This window comes from Aquarana catesbeiana, linkage group LG01, assembly GCF_042186555.1.
Source record: "Aquarana catesbeiana isolate 2022-GZ linkage group LG01, ASM4218655v1, whole genome shotgun sequence".
Taxonomy (NCBI): domain Eukaryota; kingdom Metazoa; phylum Chordata; class Amphibia; order Anura; family Ranidae; genus Aquarana; species Aquarana catesbeiana.
Window position 1 is genome coordinate 868,473,379 of NC_133324.1, and position 20,286 is coordinate 868,493,664.

Consider the following 20,286-nt stretch of genomic DNA (forward strand, 5'->3'; position numbering starts at 1 on the left):
TCCATAGCAGGGGTAAGTGTCTCTCTGCCCCATTGTCTGTTGTGAGTCTAGTTCCTAAGCAGCCTATTGTGTCTTTCTATGGACCAGGTAGTTTCTGGTTTGATCACTCTCCAAGGTGCTGTTAAGGCCTGTTCAGCCCATGGCTGGGGGTTTTCATTGGAGTATATTCTAGTGAAGGCAGCCTGATGGGTTATACTCCCCACCTGTCCACACATCTATGTAAACCGTTTCTTATTAAAAAAGATTGGACATTTTCCTTCCCTCCCATCATGTGTATGTTGGAGCATGATTGTTGGGATTTTTTCCTCAACCCCTGAAGCAGCCAAGGAATTGCTTGGAGACTTGTGACCATAGTTTTCCTGAACATGGCTTCTTGCATTTGGTGCCTAACAGCTACTGCTGCCTATACTCTCTATCTTAAGGCTATGCCTACACCCCTCCAGGTGTTTTTTCTTTGACTTTTTATTGTCCACATGCAAGAGTCCCTTCCTTACATATTCGTTCAGCATAACATACTTGTCTATACCTGATCCATAAGATTTTTTGGGCTTCTTGTGGGCGCAATTCATCTGACCCTCTTGAAACTATTTTATTGTAAGACAATTTAATCTACTGGTGTGATGGGGAACTTCATCCCAAGTTTTCATCTCGTTCTTTGTTCTGTACACCCTTCTGCCTGGTCCTACTTACAATATGTCAATTTGCACCCTGTAGATCCTGGTCGACTTTGTACATCCTCTCCCTATCTCCTTAGATCTTGCATCACCTGTGTAACTTTCATCTGAAGATTGCTCTTCCTTGTCAGTGGGAATCCTGTTTGTTTCCTAGCCAGGCCCTCACCTAAGCCTTAACCAGAACTGTTTCCTATCCTAGGCCCTATTGTTCTTATTAAAGGTTTCCCCCTGAATGGCATGACATTTCTTCTTTTTTTTTTTTTTTTTTTTTTTCCCTCACCTTAGGGGCCAGGCATGTCATCTATGGCTATGTAAGGTTTCTTCTGGGACCTACATACTTTCCACATAATTCCAGAATGATACTAATTACAGAAAGCCCCCCCCCACCCCCTTGCGGTTAATGTTGGGCACTACATTCAGCATCTATACTCCTTTACATTGAGCCACCACCTAAATCTTTGTTTCACATTTTTTCCATACTGCTGGTTGCTATTTGGCTGTTGACCATTTCCTGTCGCCTGCAACAGCCACAGGATGCTTCCACTATTTGGGTCTGTTGACTCTTCTTGTTTTTTCCTGTGGGCCTGTTGCTGCTGATTTATCTTTATTGTTGCATCCTGTAGTCTAAGTATCAATCAACTCCTGTGTCTTCTGTACGATAAAGACCTGATTTCATTTTTGTACCTGTATATTCTGTATCTTAAAATACAGTACAGAAAACAGGTCCCTTCCCTCTCTTCATGGTGATCCCTCTTTTGCTTGCTAATGAATCTGGAGTCTCATGGAGTGGATCGGGTGTTAATTTGCATTTGTAAAGCCGTTTGCTTCGAGTCCTTTAAAAGGTCACAAGCCCAACTCCTGGTGTGTTGTGCAATATTTTTATTTATTTATTTTTTTTAAATTTTTATTGACAGGCACAATGCTTCCTTATTCAGAACCATAGGATTATATCGCTTACAGGAGTAGGACACTAGGCAGAAAAAACACTTGGCTATGCCCATGTGCAGTCCTAGGTGATATACACCCCCTCTCTGCTATAGGCCTTCGTTTTTTTTTTTTTTTCTGCCTGGTCAGGAGTAAGGACCTAGTTTCCTGCTGGGATCTCTGGTCCTGGCAATATTTTGTTGTTGCATTTTTAAGCTACTTTTTTTCTCTGGGATTTTTTTCCTGTGAGATTTACAATCAACTGTTGTACTGGGCGACGGGCTGGACCCTAAGATCCAGTGGTCTCCCCAGTCTGGCCAGCGAGCGCATGCAGAACACAGCTACGCGCTAGGTCTGCCGCGACATAGCCCCACTGAACGGGGGCTGACCCTGCGAGTTAAACATCTTGCGAGGTCGCATACGACCGGGTCTCGGCTGTGTCGCAGCGTTCCTCATGGCCGACAGCCCCCCCCCCTCCCACTTCGGTGGCGAGGAAGATCCGTCTGGGGTCGTTACCCGTGCACTCACTGGACTCGTACTCATAAGTAAGGGGCCCCCTCCCCTCCTCTCACTTATTTAGGCTGCGGCTTTGCAGCCTACTGTGCACGGGGGGGGCACAATGTGCGAGATGGCCCTGGAGTGGGCGGCGGTGGTCGCCGCTTTCCGTTGCGGGCACTCCCTGGACTGGACTTGTACTCACTCGTAAGTAAGGGGCCCCCTCCCCTCCTCTCACTTATTTAGGCCGCGGCTTTGCGTCCTGCCGAGCACTCGTTGGGGGTGACGTGTGAGGTGGCCCTGGAGCGGGCGGTGGTGGTCGCCGCTTTCCGTTGCGGGCATCCGCCCTCCTTCCTCGGCTTGGTGGATGACCCCTGTGAGGGGCCTCAGCCAGTGTCCCCTGTGAAGGACCCAGTGGTGTCCCCTGTGCGGGGCATCCTACTACTGTAGGGGGCAATATAACCCTATGGTTCTGAATAATGAAGCACTGTGTCTGTCAATGAACTCAGAGAAACTGTTTTAATGGTAAGTCAAAAAGCCTATATTTTTTCTTACTAGTAAAGCTCAACGGTCACTAAATGTTTTTTATTGCTATTTGTGCAACCCCCCAAATTAAAGTAGCACTAAAGGCAAATATTTTCTTTTCATTTTAGATCGATTATGGGAGATTTATAACCCCTGTCAAGTTTTTGTGTGCCATATGTATCCCATTGAGGTAATTTCCCCTCGCTTCTTGTCTCAAAGCTGAAACGGGAAGTGAGAGGAAATCCCTTGAAAGTGAGATAATCCCTGGCTGTCACCAGGGTCAGCAGAACTAGTGTCCTCATTGGAAGAGTTTTTCTCTATTACAGTTCTGGGGACAACCCTAAATATGGGATTTTTATTTATTTATTTTTTTTACTTTCATTTTTGGTGATAACGGTAAACAGTATAAATAGAGAGGGTAAATCTTTTTAACGGGCACACAGATCATAATAGAAATCTGTCAGCTGTTGTGTTCCATCTCCACTCTGTCCAAAACTTACAAAAAGTTTTTGCCTTTTAGTTCTACCTTGCGTTTCTGATGACTTACATTGTTTTAATTTTGTAGATAACAGGCTTATTGTGTTTTAGTATTGACAAAATATTGCATAGTTCAGGAGCCATATGGTCATTGACCTGAACAAAAACTGGCACAATGGATGAATTATTAAAGTGTTAACACAAAAAAAAAAAAAAAGATCCTGCTCCTTTTAAAGCATGTTATTATACAGCACAGTGCTAGTGCTGTCATTTGGCCCTCTGAATCACCTGAAATATCTGGCTAATCCTGGCAGTTTCTATCTTTCCCCTGTAAACTGACCATGATATATCGGGGCTGCTGAGCCCTGACATCGTGGTCAGAGTACGTGCCTCCGTCATCTGCTGCTATCTGCAGCTCTCCTCTGTCATCCTCCCCCCTCCCTGCCTGTCAGCTTTCTCTAGAGCTGCTCTGCTCCTCTCTCTGCTGCTTCAAACTATCTCATCTTTATATCATCCCCTCTTAGATAAAAAGCTGTATCCTAGTGCCTGGGCTTTATTTAAAAAAAAAAAAAAAAAAAAAAAAAAAAGCTGATCTTTACCTTTTTTTTTTAACAGCATCTCCCAGTGTTAACGTGACTCCGGGCTCTCTCCTCCTCTCCTCTCTGGCTGATATCAGCAAGGGAATCTCGGCCCTGCCCGCTGGAGATATTAGATGGGGAGAGCAGAGAGCCTGAAGTCATATGATCGCCGGAAGATGCTGTTAAAACAGATAGAAAGCAATGTCACTAGGATACGGCTTTTTGTCTGCCAGATGGGATGAGATGTTGGCTTAAACACTTTAAGGTCAGTGGTCTGCTTCAGTGAAGATTGCATGTACATATTAATGAGGATCAGCAAACTGATTCCTCTGTCCAATATTGGGGCCAGTTCCCACCAGATGCAGTCCAGTACGGTTTTTTTTTTTTTCTTTTTTTTTTCTGCATCAAAAACGCATGGAAAGTTGGTTACGTGGTTTTCAGTGGCATAGTTCCAATAGTTCATAAAACCAGTGCTTTGTAGTTCCATTCCAGAAAAAAAAAAAAAAAAAAAGTAGAAAATGCTGCATTTTTACTGTACTGGAATGTTGTAAAACGCATTAACGCACTGGAACACACAAACGCACCAAAAATGCACTGGAATGCACTTGTCCTTATTAAGGGCCAGTTCACACCACATGCAGTCCAGTGCGTTTTTTTTTTTTTTTTTTGCTTTAAAAACGCATGGAAAGTAGGTTCTAGGATTTCCATTGACATAGTTCACACCAATGCTTGCAGTTCCAGTGCGTTCCAGAAAAAAAGTAGAACTTGCTGCAATTTTCCTGCACTGGACTGTACTGGAATGCTGTAAAAAGCATCAAAAACACACTGGAACACGTCCTTATTTAAGGTTAAGAAAAAAAGAGGGGGTAAAATGCACTGGAATGCATTAAGAACGCGTCAAAAACGAGCATGCAGAAAAGCATCTGGAACGCATCCAGACTGCGTTTCTATGGTGTGAACTGGCCCTAAGGTTTGCTGACCCGCCAATAACTGCAGATCAGTTTGCTTATCCCTTATACCATCTCTTAGGAGCTAGCAATAGTCTTGGGGGCATTGGCCATCTGGCTCTTGGAACTTGTCCAGCCTTGATGTCGTATATTCTTTATAATGTATGAAAAAAACATGCATTTGGATTTTTTTCTTGCTCTCTGTCCCTTTAAGTAACATTTGCACATTTTCTGGCCTTGTTTTCCAGATGGTGTTTTGGCCATTGCCGAAATCTTCAGCATGTTGATTTGTCTGGATGTGAGAAAATTACAGACCTAGCCTTGGAAAGACTGTCCATTGCTCTAGGCATCCTACCATCGTACAAGAAAGGCATGCTGAAATGTCGCCAGAACAGTAAAAATTCTAAAACCTGGGGAAGCCGAGACGTGAGTCAAAGGATGAGGACTAGCAATGTTCAGTGTATTGGTGGTCAGTGTGTATTACTTTATGGAGGGGATTATACCACTTCACCTGTGTGGATCCTGGATTCTGAGCGCCTGGCTGACATTGAAGATGCAGCAGACTGGAAGTATAAACACAATGGACTCTGTGTTTTGGACTTGTCATCCAGTCGTAATTGTTTTAATAGCGGTTGCTGCTTCAGGAAGCAGATACCTGGATTAAGGACTAGTGTCAGCTGGCAGCAGCAGTACTACTCCAGTGGTTCTTCTAATTGTGGCCATTCGTTCTGCTCAGCTGGTGCTAAGCTAAGGACTATACAAGCTCTCCCAGAGTCCTCTGCACTGTGCAAAGTAGAAAAAAGGACTCCTCAGTCAGAGGTCAGAGACTCATGCTCTGGGAGCGCAGAAACTGAATCTACTGCTGCACGTGTTTTACAATTTCTCAGTCTTTCTGGATGTCATCAGATCACAGATCGTGGTCTCAGGTGGGTGATTTAACTTTTTAATTCATACAGTATAATCTTTATTTTATTTTACATTTTAAGCCATAAACAGTGGACAGAAAAAGGGATAAGGGGAAAGGGAAGGCAGAATTCATCAAGGACAAATACTGATATCGGTAGCGCAACAAGTCCTTACACCATAACTATAACGAGCCTGTCCTAAGTTTCCGATCTAAGTGGACCTTGCCCTCAAACTTGGAGGGAGAGACGGCTCCCATAATCAAATAACATTTTTTTTTTTTTTTTATTGGCTGATAGGATATGACTAAACTTAGAACACCAAATCTGGTTCTGAACCAGATTCAGGTTTCCGGTTCGCCTGAACAAGTTGCCCCAATGCAGAATCCGCTAAGGTTAGCAAAGCAATATCAAGACTAGAAGAAACCTGGGGCCTGTCCAGAGGTATGATTCCGCCATGAGGCCCAGATTCAGTGGAAGCGCTCACGAGTTTCCTTGCTTGTGGCCACCCATTCCTCTACTTCCATGATCTCCGTCACCTTCCCAAGCCATTCCAGCTCACTTGGAACTCGCGGTATAAGCACTTTGCGGCATTGAGGAGGCAAGGGAGAGCACTGCGTTTAGTGAAAGGGGTGGATATTTGGGGGGGTGAAGCAAAAAGTGCTTTGGGGTGGCGTTTATATAGAAATGTGGAAGTTAGTTTGACAGCCACATAGGCAGCACATATATTCCTATGTTATGCCTGAATTCCAGGTACATAGACACAAATGTAAGCAGCTCTAAATTAATTTATAAATTATTAAATGTGTTTTGTTTTTTTTTTATAAGTGCAAAAAGTGTAAAGTACTTGAATTTGATCTGATATCAGCCTTTTGCAGTACCATGTACAGCAGAGCTCAGACTAGAAGCAGCACGAGAAGCCAGTCAGTTTTTGTTGCAGTGCTCATGTGCCAACAAGCAAAATGCTGATAGTAGTAGGGAGCCGATTGACAAAGTTGAGGTCATCAGTTTACCGCTTTCCTTTTACTGTCCAGTCACAGACATGGGGGAGGAAGCTATAATGCCCTGTACACACGATAGGATTTTCCGATGGAAAATGTGTGATAGGACCTTGTTGTTGGAAATTCCGACCGTGTGTGGGCTCCATCACACATTTTCCATAGGAATTTCCGACACACAAAGTTTGAGAGCAGGCTATAAAATTTTCCGACAACAAAATCCATTGTCGGAAATTCCGATCGTGTGTGCACAAAGTGCCATGCGTGCTCAGAATAAATTAAGAAACGAAAGCTATTGGCTACTGCCCTGTTTATAGTCCCGACGTACGTGTTTTACGTCGCCGCATTCAGAAAGATCGGATTTTCCGACAACTTTGTGTGACCGTGTGCATGCAAGACAAGTTTGAGCCAACATCCGTCGGAAAAAATCCATGGATTTTGTTGTAGGAATGTCCGATCAATGTCCGATCAATGTCCGATCGTGTGTACGGGGCATAAGTGTTGCTTAACTGACACACAGAAAAATCAGGTTTTGTGCCCTGTAAGACATGGCTTTGCTGTGTGCCAGGGCTGTGTAAACCTCAAAACAGGATGGACAGACATACAAACCCCTTCACATGTATAAAATATTTTTTATGTATTCTGTCTTTGCATATAGCAGTTTGTCTGTTTTCAGCTGACGTCACTGAGCCAGTCCAGGCTTTGAAAATATCCCGACCATGTGCTCTGGATGCACACAGATGCCTGGACCGGCACCTGGCTCAGCCTCTCAGTGTGCTGCTGGGAAACTGGGCCAGCCTCTCACACCCCAGCCCAGCGCAACTCTTCCCCCTCCTTCCTCCTCCTTCCTCCCTCTTCCTCCTCCTTCCTCCTCCTTTCCCCCTCCTTTCCCCCTCCTTTCCCCCTCCTTCCTCCTCCTTCCTCCTCCTTCCTCCTCCTTCCCCCTCCTTCCTCCTCCTTCCTCCTCCTCCTTCCTCCTCCTTCCTCCTCCTTCCCCCTCCTTCCTCCTCCTTCCTCCTCCTTCCTCCTCCTTCCCCCTCCTTCCCCCTCCTTCCCCCTCCTTCCTCCTCCTTCCTCCTCCTTCCTCCTCCTTCCTCCTCCTTCCTCCTCCTTCCTCCTCCTTCCTCCTCCTTCCTCCTCCTTCCTCCTCCTTTCCTTCCTTCCTTGTCCTTCTCCTCCCTCCTCCTCCCTCCTCCTCCAAAACCTTTTTCTTTCATTTTTGAACAGAGCTAGGAAAATCCTCAGTCTGTGTTCCTGTTGGGGCAGTAATTAATGGAAGCTACATGATGGCAACACAACCCTTAGCAAAGCATTGTTTTCAGTAGATTGGGAATGAATTGAAACCCTTTAGATTGTTGCCTGTGTCTTTATACTAGTGGTGGTAACTACCCTCTCCATTTTTTGCTATCACAGGACAGGAAATGAGGTGAAATATTTCTGGTGGAGTTACATGCAGCAGTAAAAACATTAAGATAGGAGTAGGGCTGCAATTAACGATTATTTTCATAATCGATTAGGTGGCCGATTTATTGTTTCGCCTAACTGGATAATAACCTTAAGTGTGGTGTATAATTTTAGTTAACTGCTTCAATACAGGGCATTTCACCCCCTTCCTTCCCAGACCAATTTTTAGTTTTCAGCGCTGTCGCACTTTGAACGACAATTGCGCGGTCGTGCGACGTTGTACCCAAACAAAATTGACGTCCTTTTTTTTTCCCCACAAATAGAGCTTTCTTTTGGTGGTATTTGATCACCTCTGCGGTTTTTATTTTTTGCGCTATAAACAAAAGAAGAGCGACAAATTTGAAAAAAAATGATATTTTTTACTTTTTGCTATAATATCCCAATTTTTAAAAAAACAAAAACAAATTTTTTTACTTGAGTGTATACGGTATATGGTTGGGGAGCAAAATCTCGAATCCACTCTGAGAATAACAGACATAAGAGATATACTGTATATACCATTAGAGGTTGAATCTGGTAAATATCATCAGGCTCAGATCACATATTTTTTATTTAAAGAAGAAAAAAATGTAAAGACTGTTTTGCGGATTTTCGGACAGAACTATAATATATTATGTATGACAGACTCCCTTATCATAGGCAGGGGGCTTGATAAAAGTGACCTGCGCCTGCTGTTACTTATGATGGCCATACACAAACAATGTCTTCCTTTAAAAAAAAAAAAAATAATCATCATTTTAAGAATGTTCGTTCAATTTTCTAATCGTTAGTGTGGTCAAATCGACGTTCGTTTTTGACCACAGTGACTGGAAAATTTGAAGGAGCAGAATAGAAAACTTCTTGGTCAAAGGAATTTTCAGGCCCTATATGTGGTTTTCGTTCAGAAATGACATTCATTTTAAAAGTGAATGTTAAAAGCAAGTGAAAATTTCAAACAACATTCTTTCATTCAGCGAATGCACTAAGATTTTTCGTATGAATGTTCTCCTCCGAAAATCGATGTGTATGGGCCAGAATAAGGCTCGGTTCACACCTATGCAGTTTGCTTTTGATCCGTTTTCTGCAGTGTTTTTTACTGTTTTTTACCGTACTGTTGCATTTTTGCACGTGATTTTGCTGCGATTTGCGTTTTACATTTTTGGGCAGATTAAAAAATGCAAATTGCTGCAAAAACACACTACATCTCTATTGATGTCTATTTAACCAAAAAAGCACCATTTTGCATTGGGGAAAAAAAAGTCCTTAAACCCTTTCCAAATACGCAGCGGCTGAAAAAAGCATAGACGTGAACGTGTCACATAGGAAGCCATGTTAATTGAACTGCATTTCTAAAAAAAAAGCACCAAAAAACGAAAAAAAAAAAAAAAATTATATATATTTATTATGCACAGAAGTAGGATATATGGGCATTATAACTAGGAGTCAGATATGAAGGGAGGAAGGGAGATGGAAATCTTTTATATTAAAATTGTACTAAAAGCTGATTTTTTTATTTTTTCTTCATGGCTATAATCGTTTTAAATATAATGCACAATATTGGTAAACTTTTTTACTTTAAATGTACCGTATTTATCGGCGTATAACACACACCCCAAGTTTAGGAGGGAATTTTAAGGAAAAAAACTTACATATAAATGCCCATCATTGCAGCCTTGCCCAGTGTCCGTTGCAGCCTTGCCTAGTGTCCATCGTTGTAGCCTTGCCCCTTTGCAGCTTATTTAAAATTGGTGCCGATCTCTGCTGACTGTGACTGGAGAGAAGCGAGCGCCGCCGACATACACAAAGCCGAGTGTACTCGGCTAGGCTCCTCTCGCAGTCCCGCCCATGATGGACATAACACAGGTCCAATGGCGGGACTAGTCGTGACTGTGAGAGGAGCCGAGTACACCCGGCTATGTGTAGATCGGCGGCGCTCACTCCACTCCGCTCACAATCGGCGGGATCGGCCTATAACACGCACCCACGATTTTCCCCTGATTTTAAGAGGAAAAAAGTGCGTGTTATATGACGATTAAATACGGTAATTGTAATGCCTTCTGTTACCTCCAGTCTATCAGCCTTCACCTTCTCTGAGTTCAGATGCTGATCTTCCCTGCATACAGTCTTTTTAAAGTCTTTTTTTTTGGTTTTTAACAACAAACATGTTATACTTGCCTGCTCTGTGTAATGGTGCCCCAAAAGCAAGCTGCAAAGTGTAGTATAGAGCGCCCCTATAGCAAGTTAAAAAAAAATTGTCCCCATGAGGCATTGCTCTTCACACATTCACAAGTTCTCAGGCACTTGCTGACATGTATGAACGGTGTACTGAGCTGTATGTGTGCTGGACTGTATTTCCTGATATGTAAACAAATAATGCATTCTGTATGCAGGTCAACTAATTGTCTGGCTGATTGATTATGAAAATAGTTTACAGCTATTTTCATAATCGATTAGTTGTTTCGCCCCTAGATAGTATTTACTCTTCCTATCTAAAAGTATAAAAACTGCTAAAAGTAAAAATTTGTGGTTGGGCTTTAAGACCTTTTATGAATTGGTCATTTGGCAGTGTAGCATGCCTTTTTTAAAGATACCGTATTTAACGGCGTATAACATGCGCCAGCGTATAACACGCACCCCAAGTTTAGGAGGGAATTTTAAGGAAAAAACCTTTTAAGGAAAAAAACTGCCCATCAATGCAGCCTTATCAGTGTCCATCTGCAGCCTTGTAGCGTCATCTGCAGCCTTGCAGCGCAGCCTTGTAGCGTCATCTGCAGCCTTGCAGCGCAGCCTTGTAGCGTCATCTGCAGCCTTGCAGCGTCAATTGCAGCCTTGCAGCGTGACACTGCAGACTTTTCAGTGTCACTGCAGTTTTTAAATATGGGGCCACTGAGAGACACAGAGCCGGCACCGTGTCTCTCTGCTGCTTTCAGCCCCCCCCCCCCTCGTAGTCCTGTGGGCGGAGTCGAGCACCGCCGATATACATACATAGCCGAGTGTACTTGGCTAGCTCCGCTCACAGTCACGCCCAGTCCCTGTGTTATGTCCATCATAGGGCAGGACTGGACGTGACTGAGCAGAGCTAGCCGAGTGCACTCGGCTATGTATGTATATCGGTGGCGCTCGCTGCGCTCACAATCAGCGGGGATCGCCGTATAATGCACCCGCGATTTTCCCCTGATTTTAAGGGGGAAAAAAAGTGCGTGTTATATGCCGATAAATACGGTAGTTAAAGGAGTTGTAAAGGCAAAAGGTTTTTCATCTTAATGCATTTTATGCATTAAGATAAAAAAAAACCTTCTGTGTGTAGCAAGCCCTCCAGCACCCCCTAATACTTACCTGAGCCTCACCTCTGTTCAGCGATGTGCACGAGTGTCTCGGCTGTCTGGGACTCTCCTCCTGATTGACTGGGGCACAGCTGCGACGCCATTGGCTCCTGCGGCTGTCAGACAGTTAGCCAATCAGGGGAGAGAGGAGGAAGGGCCGGGTTGGGGCTCCTTGTCTGAATGGACACACAGAGCTCTGACTCGGCTCGGGTACCCCCATAGCAAGCTGCTGGTCTGAGGGCACTCGTGGGGGGGGGGGGCGCAGGAGCAGTCAAGAGGGACCTGAGAAGAGGAGGATCTGGGCCACTCTGTGCAAATCCAACTGCACAGAGGAGGCAAGTGTGTGTGTTGTGTTTTTTTTTTTTTTATCACACTAAACTTGAAGAAACTGCACTTGTAACAATTAAGTAATTGTCTGATTTATCCATTCTTTTTACATGATCCCTTGTTTAAAGCTCAGATCTACATTTGCATTTTGCTCTTAATATTTTGCATTCAGGTCAGTAAGACAATAAATTGTGTCATCGGGAAAATGCCATCACTTAATAATTTAGGTGTTTTGTTTACTGTTGCAGGGCGTTGACTTTTGGTGGAGGATTACCTTACCTGGAACATCTAAACCTTTCGGGATGTCTCAACGTGACTGCGTCAGGCTTGCAGGATCTGGTATCGGCATGTCCCTCTCTTAATGATGAACACTTCTACTACTGCGACAACATTAATGGTAATGTGTGTGTTCTACTCACCTCCACATGATCCTAAATGAGGTCACAATGACTCACTGAGAAGCAGGTCAGAGGCATTCTGATCATGTACTTGTCTGCACCTCCTGTGTGTGTTTTGTAGTTAGCTTGAATAGTACACTTCTTTTGATGGAGCCGTGGCTTAACGGAAAAGCCTTTTGCTTGTGGTTTGCCTTAATTTTAGCATAGGTATAGTATAGGACCTGTCGGTCAGGTTGCTGGGATCCAAAAATGATTGCAGTATAAAACACTTCAGTTATTAAAGTAGTTCTGAAAGCTGAAGGTTTTTTACTTTAATGCAAAGAACCTTCTGTGTGCATTTCTCCCGCTGCTGTCAATCACAGACAGTTAGGAGGGAGCAGGGGTGGTGCTGAGCCCCGTTCTGTGTGTCAGTAGACTCAGAGTGGGGCTCGGAGTGAGCATGCATGAGTGCCTCCAAGCAGATTGCTATGGGGGCACTCAGAAGGGGGGGGGGTCGAAGAGAATAGCATCAGGGCTGCTCTGTGCCATAACCACTGCACAGAGCAGGTAAGTGTAATTTTTTTTTTTTTAGTTTGTTGTGTTTCCAGGTCAGCCTGATTTACATTTTCATAATCAGCAGAAAATAGTGGGCAATTCATAGTTCTGTGGTGGAACAAATAAAAGTTTTTCTAGAATGTAAATCCTGGGTTTTTGTTTGATTTTGTGAAGCAACTAATAGATGACCTGTGAGGAGAGAAATGTGGCGTCTGTCTTTTGTCAATCATCCTACAGGCTTGCTTTAAGTCAGCAATCCACTAGGTAGTGGAGCCAGGTTTGGGTTGAATGATCTTCGAACCTGGTCAGCACTGCCAGCTCCCATATTTCTGTCCTCTCAGGTATTCTTCTAGGGCTAATCTTCACAGACATAACAGAAGCCTCACATCTACACTCATCCTGAAGTAGAGGTTTGGGGAGTCATTGAGTCTAATAAACCCAGAAATCTGTGTACATGTACCGAGGCTGACATGGTAGTGATTATTTTATATGCATGCTTTCCTAATAAAATGGCCAGTTATTAACAGGCAGAGGTAAGTTTTCCAAATTTCATAGACAAGGTGCAGGTAAGCAGATCCTGCCCTATCCAAGAGTATATTCCCTACTTCATCTGGCTTGAGTATGTGGAAACCACGAATACTTGGCTAAAAAGTATTCTGCCAGATATTGAAGAAATGTGGTGGAAAGTCTGGCTGTACAGTGTTGACATGTGTCAGTGTATGTGGACATTGTATGGCTTCATCCATTGCCCCTTTTTGTTATTGTAGTTCAGCTCTTAAGCAAAGTATTGAGGTCTAAATGATTGGCTGTAAATGTGAACAGTGTACCAGTGCTCCGATCTAGTAACTGGTAGTGTACTCAAAATGGTACTAGTGGAAATATTAAACCTCAACCAATCACTGCTACGTGCAGTGTGTATGTATGTGTGTGTGTGTGTATATATATATATATATATATATATATATATATATATATATATATATATATATAGTGTGTATGTATTCTGGTGGCTTATACTGGATGCCTTTTGAACCAGTTAGTGTAGCTGCAAAAATCTCTGCCCACAATTTAGACTTCATTTTTGGTGCTGTAGTTCCTGGTAACAAAAACGTGAAAATAAGGGTCCTTGACCATAAACTAAATCAGAATATCCCTTACCCTATCCTACCAGATACTTCACTCAGTTCTCGGGTCCTCTCTGACTGTTGGTCACCACTCTCTGCGCTTCCCCTCCAGCGCTCACTGGAGCACTGGGCAGGAGAGGGGACGGGAGCGGCTGGCTTCAGCGACATTGTCAGGATGCATCCAGAGACTGGAGTGGTTCAGTGATTTCGCCCAAAAATGGGCTTTAGCCTGCTGTCAGCTCATTCTGGGTCAAAGAAAGGCACTCCAGTGATCCTCAAGAGAAGTATGGCCAAAAATATAGCTTTCACCATACTTTTCTTTTTAAGGCCATACCTAGACCAAAATTCAGCTGGTTCATAAAGGACTGTTTGAATTTCAGTCCACGTATGGACACTGTGATTGTGCAGAAATTGATCTACCAATCGACTTCTGTACAACCACCATATTGTATTTTCTCTGCTCGATCAGCGCTGCTGGCTGGAGCCTGCAACCCTGATCAGTGTATTCTGAAAGCAGGCAAGTCTCCTCGCTGTCGGAATACAATCGCAAAGTGAGGGAGGCTTCCCACATCCACATCGAGTGTGGGGGAATCAAGTCAGTTTTTTTTTTTTTTTCCAACCTGCTTGTGAAATCAAGAAAATAAAAATGCACGCCTACGGGCTTCTTAACACATGCATGGTGCGTTATGCTTTGCGGTAAGTTGTAACTCTAAAGTTGGCTTAAGGACGGTAAAGCATGTATTTCTTGTTTAGACGAGCATGACACAGCCTGTACTGCCTGCAAACTCCTGGGATTTGAGCATCTTATATCTCAGTCTTCAGGCAACTCCAAGAATGCTGGAACCACGTGCACCACCAGTCCTGTGCATGCAAACCCAGCCAAAAATTAGATTGTTTGCATATTGCCAATACTATGGCAATGTGTAAACTAAACAAAATTTCCCTACTAAAGCACTGGCCTCATATGCGTTTAGAGCCAGCTCAGAAGACCGGGAAGGAAATGGTGGGATAATCTTTTTGCCCATGTAGAAAATGGCAGTAAGGCAGATAAGGCACAATATACACCATATTTAAAGGTAAATATGTGTTTTAAAGTTGACATTTTTAATACCCTTTTTTGACTATAATTTACATTATATGAGTAAAATTTATTATTTTTTAACTTACCGTATTAAATTTTAGTAAGTATTACATTGTGGATGACCACTAGAAGGCTGCATTTGACTAGTGATGTAGTTGAATGCAAAACTTTACATTTATAGAGTAAGCCCATCTACATAAGCTTTATTTTACCTTGTAGCCTGAGGTAACATAGAGCTACAGGAAGGGTCTTAAGAAAATTGAGATTGGCATATTGAAGTGCCCTGGGTCCCCAGGCGACCATTGGGGATAATTTAAACCACTTCCTGTCTTGCTAATGGTAAGACAGATAAATAAAAATGGGTTGAAAATGTATGCTTTTTAAATTGTAGTAACATTGTGAGAAATATGTGATTTGTATTACAGCTAAATTACACAAAGGGTTTTATGTCTGTTACCTCATGCTGTAAGCACATTCATTTTACTGTTGCAAATCGCGTGATTTCCAGGCTAGGTTTCCTTACCTCTTGCTCAGATTATGTTTACAAGGAATCCTTTTATCCAGGTAGTTTAACTTTGCAGACCTGTCCAAGCAGGCTTACAGTGAAAGGATTACAGATCAAAGTTTCCTAAATATTACTAGATCATCCCATTCTTAAAGTGGAGCTCCACCTGGGGGGGGGGGGGGCCTGGTTTTGACAGGTACTTGCTCCCATGTCAAGCTCAGTTCACTGTGGTGAACTTGGACAGAAGTGTGGCCCCCCTCCTTTCCCTGCAGCCGAGCCATTCACAAAGCTCAGTAGGGAACCAACTACAGACGCAAGGCTTCACTGCCGGTTTCTCTTAGCTGAAGTGGCAGCCACAGCACCCGAGAGCCGATAGAAAAATCGGCTCGGGTGAGGACTCCACTGGATTCGTGGACAGGTAAGTGCCCTAATATTGAAAGTCAGCAGCAGTATTTGTAGCTACTGACTTTTTTACTTCTTTTCTGAAGGAGCCTGGAGCTCCTCTTTAATTCCGTTGTAATACTGTGCATTGAGGGCTGATTGTGGTCTGAGCCGTTCTCTGTAGTAGGCTGTCCTGAGATGGTGTGATTGTTAGAGAGACCACACAGATAGCTGAGAAATGCAGTGCCCAGTTAGGATGGTGCCATCTAGAGATACACAGAACAGGTAAAGGCCTTCAGGACAGTCAGTCGCTACCTTTTTGTGAATAAGCAGCACGTATAAGGCTAACCATACACATTACAATCTGACCATGCAAATTCTGTAAAATCAACTTTAGATCTGTCAAAACTGTAATGAGGATCTACTTAAGCTATTCAATCAGGCAGGCCCTTGCACTAATTGCTGTTTTTAAATCTAAAGGAGGTTGTTCAATCTGATTGTAATGTGTGTAGGGGACTTAAAGGGAGACCTATTGGAATATAAGTATTGGAGTTGTCATTGTCGACTTGTTTTTATAAACGTGCAGGTTCCAGGACTGCCCTCCTAAGTCTAGCTTTACCAACTAGCCTTTCATTAACCACCAGAAAAGTATGCAAGCAGTGAAGTTTTATCCTTTCAGCATGTTTGTTACAGATCAGTTACTCACTACGTAGTGAAGCCACAGATCAGGATGACCACTCTGAGCAAACAGCAATGGCAGCTTTTCTTATTTCTGTCTTTTCAGGACTAAGGGTCAGCTCACCGAATACTGATCATATATGTTTGCATTGTTTCCAGCAAGTTTGTCACATGCTAGCTTTTTAGGCCATTTTCACACTGATGTGGTGGGGGTTGCCCAGTACTGCAGGAGCAGTGCGGTGTACCCATGTGTTTGGAGGGTGTTAGCTGCACTTTCCCATAGAGTTATATTGTGTCCTGCGTATTTATTTTTCCTGTGTTTTTTGGTGCGCTTTCTAAAAGTGCACCATAGATTCAGCATGCAGGAGTTTGGTGCTCTTTTCAGAATGCGCACTAAAACTACAGGACATATTATAGGGCAGCTAACCAGCTCCACACATGTGGGTAAGATGCACTAGTAGTGAGATTTCCTGGTCTCCCCATGCTCTGTTCCATCCAACAGAAGGCTAGAGGATCGTGTCATGCTCCTCATGATCTAGGTGGAAGATATGGTAAGACTATGTGGTAGGAAGCTGGCAGGCGTTGGAGTCCACCCAAAACTGAAATAGTGTACATTAAAGGAAATACGGATCTGGCCTTGCACTAATTTCTGCACAGCCTCTTTAAAGTGTATGCAATGCTAAAACGAGTAGTGAGGTATACAATACAAGTGTGTCTTTTCTATTTGTGTGTTCACCTGGTTATGTTCTTATGCAGGTCCCCATGCTGAAACCGCCAGTGGATGCCAGAACCTGCAGTGTGGTTTTCGGGCCTGCTGCCGATCTGGTGAATGACCTTTCCTACCTCCCCCACTCATCTGAGCAGCCATTCTTTCATGCACTTTACCCTTTCTAGCACACGACGTGTGTTCAGGAGTCCTTCTGGAGTTTTTTCCTTCTGAGTTGCATTCATCATTATAGTCTTTGAGCAAACTGTCAAGCGTAGTAACAGTTTTCGCTTAATAAAATCTTCATTCTCCAAGCTGTTTGTTTTTCTTGGACCGCTTTTTTTTTTCTTAAGGTAACATAATTGTTTGCAAATGAAGAAAAAAAGGTAATACAAACGTACAGAAACGGTGAACAACATAAGCTCAAAATGTCCATTTAACATATCGATGGGTTATATGGAAAGATCACATGCTCAATAACAATATAAAGGGGTCAAAATCATGTATATTGAACTTGGAGAATGTAAGAGTACAATCACAATAGTATCTAAAAGTCATAAATCACAGAAACAGGATATGTAATTGTAATAATTAAAGTGAAAAAAGTATTTTATGACTAGATACAAAATGTAATCATCAGATGATATAGTTCAGAGACTACCCAGAGGGACCAGACTTTGTGGAATTTCTTAGGACAACCCCTAGCTTTGTAGGTCAGTTTATAAGTGAGCTTAAGGCCATAACTTCTGACCAAAAGGCCCTAATGGGTGGGCATTCCCAAACCATATGGAAGAATGTACCATCTGCAACTGAGCATTTGGCAAGCAGCAGAGGGTCATTTACCAAGGTGGAAAAAAAGGCAAGGAGTGTAACAACATGATCAATACAAGAATTTAGTTTGTAAAAATGTATCCATAGATGAGATGACCATAGGAACCTGTATAGGAAGGAATTTTATATGAATATCTGCCCTCTAGTGAATTTCAGTATTTTTCAGATGGTCAGTTTTAAAGTGATAAAACAAGAAATAATATGTGGAAACGTGTTTAGAGCATGTTGGATCATGCAACAAGTTTTCCGGAGCAGAGGGTTGCATGGGGACACTAGTCAAACCAAATTGGGCCGCTGCTGTGTGTCACAGTTGCAAACATCGGAAATAGGCAGTTAGAGCAAAGTTTGTGCTGCCTTTTTGAAATTCTAAAAGGGCAAAACACACCGAGCGAGTATAAATGGAGGGGATATAAGTTTCACCCCATGTTTAGTCTAGAGCAATCTATCGGTATGTTGATAACACTCCTGCAAGCGTGGATTGTGCCAGAGAGTGGTATCGGGAAAATACAGCGCCTGCTCCAAAAGCATGCAACTTAGAATGTTGAAAAATACGCAGCATAGCCAATATACCCATGGTAGACTGTGTATAAATTGAATTCTGTAGGGAATTACAAGATGTGAGGATGGATGTTTCCTGGCCTGTAGCAGCATTATCAACTTCATGGTTTCTTGGGAAGCTTTAAATGTGCGTGTGAAATATTGAAGTGACTCAAGGCAACCTGAAATTGACATGATATCATCTATTATAACTGGCTTCCTCCTGAGAAACTTTTCACTTGCTGTTCATTACAGAAGTGAGCCATATGCCCTAAAATATTATATCAGGCTGGCTACTGCATTCTGTATAAATCAGTGATGCAGGTAGACTAAAGTGAACCTGTGCCCAGGGCTAGCAACACTAAAGTATTTATATATTCTGAACAAACCCTCATTCGCTTCTGTAGTTGCGGGCTTCATGGTGAGAACCATCTTCAAATTCACAAGAGGCGCACTGAAACTTAAGATTTTTTTTTTTTTTTTAATTTATATAGCAGTGGCAAATGGAGTAGTGAAGGAAAGGTGTGTGTGTGTGTGTGTGTGTGTGTATGGGGAAGGAGACGCAGGCAGTAAACCTGTTACTATGCAGTGCATGGGCAAAGCACATGCACTCCTTTTTACTGTGTGTGTTTAAAATGAGGGGGGGAGGGGGGACCACAAGGATACAAACGATCAATAAGTTCATTGATTGCAATATATTCTGTGAATTAATCTGACTGTATATGTGTGTAAAATTGCTGATGGATCCATAGCCATAATATTGTGTTACAGGATAAATTGTAAAATTGGTAAGTACTAGACTGGGTGGAGCTTTTTTTTTTTTTTTGGGGTCCAACGGGTGGCGTGATTGACGATGGATCTACATCAGGGAATATTGTTTTTTTTATTTTTCATAAAGGACTTGTCAAACTCGTGTCTTTATTCACGTTTACTCTTTTTTTTGGTGAATGGGTAGGGATACGCATTCATATGGGACCTATTAAAGGGGGCTTCCATACTCTAATAAGCCCAGTCCACCACAGCCCAGGGTTGTGGGGAAGAGGCCCTTGTCCCCATCAACATGTGGCCTGGTATGGGCCAGGAGGGAGGGTTACTTTAAACATGCCCCCCCCTTCCTGCTCTGAAGAAAATCGCCTGCCGATTGAAACGTGTCAGCTAGACACCCCTACATTCACAGCACCCACCTTGCTACCTGTTTCGGTCTTTTTTCATTTATAGCACAAACAATTAAAAACCCAGTGGTGATCAACTACCACCAAAAGAAAGCTATTTGTGTGAGGAAAAAAAAGGACAAACATTTCATATGGGTACAGTGTAGCGTGACTGAGTAATTGTCATTCGAAAATGTGAGAGCACCGAAAGCTGAAAATTGCTCTGGTTAGGAAGGGGGTTTAAGTGGCCAGTGGTTAAAAAACAAAATTAAAAAAGCCCTATTACTACATAAGAGGGGTGGAGAGGGGGCATCGTCTTTGGGAGGCTAAAGGTCCGCCTATAAGGAAAAAAAAAAAAAAAAAAAAAAAAAACACACACACAGTGGTCTCCCTGTCTTTTTTTTTCTTTTTCCTCAGCAGTAATGGAAAACCTAACATTACACCTTGGCCTCTGCTAAAATTTTGTGCTGCTGTGTCTGTGCATTGCCCTTATAATCATGGGAGCAAGCCATGTTATTTGTGTCCTGTTCACCACTGCTTATGCATCCACAAGATCCATCTCCAATAGAAATATGAGGCACAGATCTGGGGAAGGGTACAGAAAAATTTCTGCAGCATCAAAGGTCTCAATGAGCACAGTGGCCTCCATCATTTGTAAATGGAAAAAGTTTGGAACCACCAGGACTCTTCCTAGAGCGGGCTGCCCGCCCAAACTGAGCAATCGGGGAGAAGGGCCTTAGTCAGGGA

General features: G+C 43.0%; 1 protein-coding gene across 1 annotated transcript in view; it reads left to right on the forward strand.

Moving 5' to 3' along the window:
• The window catches only part of FBXL5 (F-box and leucine rich repeat protein 5), a 72,070-nt gene extending 54,736 nt beyond the window's left edge, over positions 1 to 17,334 (forward strand). Inside the window, exons 9-11 of the mRNA XM_073609849.1 lie at positions 4,869 to 5,546; positions 11,862 to 12,010; positions 17,071 to 17,334. Of these exons, the coding sequence (XP_073465950.1) occupies positions 4,869 to 5,546; positions 11,862 to 12,010; positions 17,071 to 17,147 (904 nt within the window). The 3' untranslated portion in view covers positions 17,148 to 17,334. The remainder of the gene's footprint in view (positions 1 to 4,868; positions 5,547 to 11,861; positions 12,011 to 17,070) is intronic.
• Positions 17,335 to 20,286: the final 2,952 nt, after the last annotated feature.